The sequence below is a fragment of the Hemitrygon akajei genome, chromosome 8 (genome assembly GCF_048418815.1).
Source record: "Hemitrygon akajei chromosome 8, sHemAka1.3, whole genome shotgun sequence".
Taxonomy (NCBI): domain Eukaryota; kingdom Metazoa; phylum Chordata; class Chondrichthyes; order Myliobatiformes; family Dasyatidae; genus Hemitrygon; species Hemitrygon akajei.
The window spans coordinates 94,663,353-94,669,399 of record NC_133131.1 but is presented as its reverse complement, the minus strand read 5'-3'; the positions used below and the strand labels follow the sequence as shown (position 1 = coordinate 94,669,399).

Sequence of the window (6,047 nt, the reverse complement as noted above, 5' to 3'; positions counted from 1 at the left end):
AATCGGTCTTTATTTTACATTGTTAGAAAGCGCGAGTCGGTTTTGTGTCTATTTGTGTATAATGTAAATGCTTCGGTTTATTTTTCGAGTTGTAAGCCAGCATCGTGACTATCTTCAAAAAGAATTTCGAAAGCGCTGTTCCAGCCAACCCTAAACCTGTGCCTGACTCAGAATGGTGAATGTGGTCGACATACGTAAACCAGTCTCCCCAAACCTAGTTTGCAAAAGGAACTACAGAGTAGATAACATGCACATTAAAGAAAAAATTCCTGACCTCATAAATGCATTATAGAAATCTAACACTGAATTTCAATTTGTATTTTTGTTTTTATTTTATTTTTCAATGGTAATTTCGATAAAAACCAATGGAGTGTTCATAAAACGGACGTTAGACGTTACAGTGCACATGAACCAGGAGTGAGCTGTTGAAGAAAGATCTCACCTTACTTGCACAAACATCGTTTATAAACACGGTGACTCTCAAAAACATAGGTGCAGGTATGCCCTTTGCAACCCTTATGCCCCGAAAATGAAAATCGTGTAACACGGGTGTTTCCAGAGGCTGCGTCTGCGTGTCCACCATCGATTAAATTACCCTTTTGAATGGGTAATAGCTGGTCTACATGTTAAACGTACTTTTATTACCATGTAAATTGTAATATTATCCTGCAAAGAAGCCAGTTGTGAATTATAACTTTATATGCCGATACGTAATCTCTTGAGACTAAAAACTGTCGTATTATGTCATTCAAAGCAAGCGATTCCAATTCAAAACAAAATGTCGTGGCTTTAATGGAAGATCCGACGCCAAAGTAAAATCAACTCCAGATTCTCCTGTTGTCAATTTATATTTAAAATGTTAACTGACAACCAGCGTGGCGGGGAATTAAGATCTGGTTTCCCGGAAAGGCAGAAATGCCAACGGCCCGCGGTGAAAGCTGCCTTTGTTATTAGACGTCGTGCGGTGGGTGTTATTTACCAACAATCGCCTTACAACGACTTCATACTTTTGTATTTTAAGTCCTATGTTGTTTCGTGTTTAAGAAACTTGGAGCATGGTGTTAAACGAGTTGAGCGAGTTGGGGTGTTACTGGTGGCTGGTTGCAGTATCCAATGGAACACATCCATCTAGTGCGTAATAGCGCAATTAAGAACTTAACCAAGACTTTGCTGTGTCCCAGCCACAGTCTGCCCGATTCCTGTAGCACACAGAGCTATGTCTACATAGATCACTCCCATCTCCTTCCCCCTCCCCCTCCCCGCACACACACACACACACACACACACATTCGCACATACAAACACAGAGGCATCGACCTCGGGGCTATGACAGCAATATTCGATCGCAAGGTACCCAGCATCCGGACAGATCAACAGGGTACTTTTCAGCACAGCATGCACCACCCGTCGCAGGAATCGCCGACTCTCCCCGAGTCCACGGCCACCGATACGGGTTACTACAGCTCAGGCGGCTCTCATCACGGCTACTGCTCGCCTTCGTCTTACGGCAAAGTTCTCAACCCCTACCAGTACCAATACCACGGAGGGAACGGCTCGGCCACCACTTACCCCGCCAAAGCCTACCACGACTACAGCTACCCCGGCCATTACCACCAGTACGGCGCGTACAGCAGGGCACCGCCAACGTGCAACCAGCCAGGTATGGAGCCATTTTTTTCCACCACTTCTTCGCTAATTTCTCTAGCACCTCTTGTTTGTTCAGCAGCCACAGAAATGCCTTCCGCACCCCGGATCAGTCTTCATCAATTCCTGCCTCCAGCACCCCTTTCTCTCAGAAGTTCTCGCTTGCTCGGCGGGAGCAGTGAGCGATTTGTAAATTCGATTCCCCGTGGAATTTTCACTGGAGACTTGGGAGAGAACGCCAGCCGCTGACCTATCGAAAGTCGCGGCAGTTAAAAATATAGAGAGACAGATGTGAGCAGTTTATGGCACTAGCGTAAATAAATAGAGCTTTCCTACGTCCACTCCCGGCTTGTTTCTCTTCACCGAAGTTAAAGTGTCGCTGTTTTTTAATATCAAAAGGAGCAGATCGCTTTTGTGTTTTTTTCCGGCGGTAAATCCAGGCAGGGAGACATCAGCTTGTTTTTTTATATATATATATGAAGTAGGACGTGTACAGGAAAACAGTATTTTTACATGTGAATGGGATGTAAGTAGAGGTTTAGTCAACAGTAAGATAACGACCCGTATTCGTTATGAAGGTCCGGAGTGCCGGGGCAAAACATCCTTTCTGTTTCCCGGAGCATTTTATGCCCCAATCCCCGCCGCGGTTTATTCTGGCGTGGTGCTGGTGAGCGCGTTTCGTTCAAATTTTACAAAGCTGAAGTGTGGATTTTCGATTTCAGATAAAGAGCTTGCCGAGCCCGAGATCCGGATGGTCAACGGGAAACCGAAGAAGGTCCGAAAGCCCCGCACCATCTACTCCAGTTTCCAGCTGGCAGCTCTGCAGAGACGCTTCCAAAAAACCCAGTATCTGGCCTTGCCTGAGAGAGCCGAGCTGGCGGCATCACTGGGGCTCACTCAGACCCAGGTAAGGCCAACGATCCCAGCAGCTGGGATTCCACTATCTCGCCCAACCAGTGTGCAATGCCGCTTAGTGCCACATTGGCGAACACACTCCGGTAGAATCGGCCGCATTTCTGAGCGGCTGCACCAGCTGGGGTGTGTTGTATCTGGGAGGATATAGGAATCCTAGATTAAACGAGGTCCTGGCAGTGGCAAACATAAATCCGCGGAAGGCATACTCAGAAACTTTAGCTGTTCCGGCATGGCTTCGTTCCCCCTGACTAATGTAATGCCCCCGACATAAACTTAAATCCGAGTGTTTATGTGTATGGGACGCGACTCAACTTCTTTATTATTTCAGCAGTGTTCTCTCTCTCCCCTCCCTTTCTTTCTATCTATCTCTCTGTTTCCTCTCTCTCCCCTCTCTCCTCTCTCTCCCCCCCCTCTCTCTCTCTCTCTCTCTCTCTCTCTCTCTCTCTCTCTCTCTCTCTCTCTCTCTCTCTCTCTCTCACTCTCACTCTCTCTCCCTCCCTCCCTCTCTCTCTCCCTCCCTCCCTCCCTCTCTCTCTTACCGCGCGCGTTCTGGTGGCGAGGGTGTGATAATTCTGTACTGTACTTCCAGCTCGGCCGACGATTAAAAACTCGCTCAAATTAAATATAACTCTTATTAAACTCCTAATCTCACCATAAGTCGCTTGGAAATTATATTGTTGATTTTGAAAGGGACGTTGCATTTTTTTTTAAATGTTGAAGTTAAAACTATTTACTTTCCTGGCAACGCATTTTTTTAAAACCAAAGCTGCGTGTGATATAGAGATGGATAATACAAATATCGAGAGGGTGAGGGGTACTTTATTTGCGTGTTTTCAATCTAATTTCTGCCGTTGATCTGCATTTAAAAAAAGTATTATTTATAGTAAAATCGCCGCCACGAATTCGGCCCGAGTGCGCAAATCTCGCATGACTAATTAGACCTGGAATAAAAGAATCGCAATTCCGGGAGTACGAGGTGAAGAGCAGATTAAACTAGTGTGACATATGTCAAAAGACACAAGCGAGCAATAAAATAGGTGGGGTGGAGACAGGCAAGTTGTGGTGGTTGCATGCTGCATTTAAAAAAAACAATGGTCTTATTTTCTTGCAATAAAACCCCTAACAGATATTTAAACAAGAGATTTGTTTACTATGTAAACTAGCTACTAAAAGGAATCGATGCGAAAATTTACCAATTGACTTGAATTGCTCAGGCAGCCTTTCGGCGGTAATATAGCTTTGCTTGATTTATCGCTGCTTTGTGATCAATTAATTAGTTGATTTAATTTGCTTTAACAGGTTAAAATATGGTTCCAGAACCGAAGATCGAAAATCAAGAAGATCATAAAAAACGGGGAGATCCCCCCAGAGCACAGCCCTAGTTCCAGTGACCCCATGGCCTGCAATTCTCCCCAGTCCCCTGCTGTCTGGGAGAGTCACAGCTCCTCAAGAGTTGTTCACACTCATCAACCTCCCAGTCACAACCCATCCCCTGCGGGCTACCTGGAAAACACCTCTTCCTGGTATTCAAATCCCAATGCTATTCATTCCCACCTGCAGTCTGCAAGCTCGCTACATCATCCACTAGCTTTGGGATCTGGGACAATCTATTAACCTGAGGTATATTCCAAAAAGGATTGATCACGGCCCGACAGACGGTGGAGGTATACAAAGAACTGCGGACTTGTTCAGTGGGAATCCTGAGACATCAAACTCTGCACCTGAGCGACATTTCTGACACTGTCCACTTGTTGGGTGCATTTCTGTTCTCTACATTTCAAAGAGGAGAACTGGCCACTTTCCCAACGGACTTCATGGCCAATATGGACACTGTCAAAGGTGCCTTTCATTAGTAGGCTTCGACCCCCCCAACATTACTGGACTTTTCAGTAGCATCTATTCTGTACATACGTGTAGATAGTTGGATTAAACTGTATATTCTGTTTAAATAAAATTATTGACTCTTCGGACAACATCACTGTTGGAAGCTTATTTCATACAAATCATGTGGCCAGGTTATTATGTAATTAACAAATGCTTAAATGTAATTTAACAGTGTTCAGAAATGGTAGCTATGGAGGCACTCAAAGGACTAACCAAAGTGTTTACTGGGAAACTAAAATGTATCTGTTACGTTTAATTTGCAAATAAACTATTAAGCCTCAAGCCATAATATTAATTGAGAAAGTACTCTCCCGGATTTGAAAAAGGAGATCCCAGCAATCAGAGCAAACAGGTTTAAATGAATGGATCTAATTCTAAGGAATGTTCCAATGCTTTCCGTTCCTCTTTTTACAGAAGCATGCGTTCTATCTTTCGGAGATAATTAACCTGTATTTGAAAACAGACATTTAACTTTTGTTGCTTTATCTTGTCTAATAATTATGAAATCATGATCAAATTGGGTCCCGATTCAATTTTCTGAACATGGCGCTGTATTCTCCTACAACAGAATCAGAGGGAATATATATAAAAAAAGGATTGAATAAATTATTCCTACGGAAACCCAAACATAAGCAAATGGAACATGGGTGTAATTTAAGTAAGAAAGTTCAATTAAAACAAGCCGGGCTCGTCACAATCTTAATTTCTAAATAACCATGCCGATTTACGTGCTTTAAATTATGTTTAAGATATGTCCGGAGCTTCGAAAACCTATGTTACTGCTTGGCCGAGTATTCAGTCAAAATATCCTAGAGATACAGAACCAATGTAAAAGGTTGAGTAGTCACGGTGCATATTTTGTACGTGTGTCACTTCTTAATTACACTTTGTGTTGGTCAAAAGGCAGAGTAATATTTCCATTGCAATTCTCAAATAGCAAAGGGGCAATATCTCAGATACTAAGTTGTTGTTGGGTTATTGCCCTTTATAATAACAATAACATGTGCTTTAGGTTCTTTATCCCACTCAGCAAGTTGATAATAATTGTACCGAACTAGCGCGTTTTGAGATAAATTAATTACATTTCTCTATAAACAACGTCTACAGCAGGTTGATCTTAAACTCCCATAACTTTTAAACGATTGGTACAAAAAGAATTACAGCAAATATGCTTGTTAAGAGAGAGATACGATCGCCCACGTTAAGATAGCCAAACTTTCGAATCCAATTCTGGTGTTCTTTACGTCAATTATTTTGAAATGGATTTTGAACTTAACTGAGTAAATGTGGGTTTTATTCTTAGCCCGTGTAATCATCTTTAAAAAAAAAACTTGAGGGTATTAGCTGGTTGTATAATGTGAGTTAATTCCATTTTATGTAACAACCCACCAGCAGATCCAACGATGACGATAATTGGGTCAACTCACAAATGCATTGGACCTTTATGTCAAAAGATTGATGGCCACAGACTTTTTATTATGTACCGGGCCTGTACATAACGAAGTCCAGACAGATGGAGTTGCACAAGAGAGGACCCGACGACTGGCTATTGGTAACAAAGTAGAGCGAGTATTATAAAGCTGTAAATACTCTGTTAGTTTTGC

The 6,047-nt window shown here is 42.8% G+C and overlaps 1 protein-coding gene across 1 annotated transcript; it reads left to right on the top strand.

Moving 5' to 3' along the window:
• The first annotated feature begins 1,204 nt into the window (after positions 1–1,204).
• On the top strand, positions 1,205–4,532 carry dlx5a (distal-less homeobox 5a). The gene is made up of 3 exons (XM_073054193.1): positions 1,205–1,660; positions 2,367–2,551; positions 3,859–4,532. Exons 1-3 carry the CDS (start codon positions 1,327–1,329, stop codon positions 4,171–4,173), a joined length of 834 nt encoding a protein of 277 aa, XP_072910294.1. The 5' UTR covers positions 1,205–1,326; the 3' UTR covers positions 4,174–4,532.
• The last annotated feature ends 1,515 nt before the right edge of the window (positions 4,533–6,047 follow it).

Coding starts and splice junctions, on each gene's coding strand:
- dlx5a (XM_073054193.1), top strand. CDS start 1,327: ATGACAGCAATATTCGATCGCAAGGTACCCAGCATCCGGACAGATCAA. Junction 1,661..2,366: donor GCCAACGTGCAACCAGCCAG/GTATGGAGCCAT, acceptor TTTCGATTTCAG/ATAAAGAGCTTGCCGAGCCC. Junction 2,552..3,858: donor TGGGGCTCACTCAGACCCAG/GTAAGGCCAACG, acceptor TTGCTTTAACAG/GTTAAAATATGGTTCCAGAA.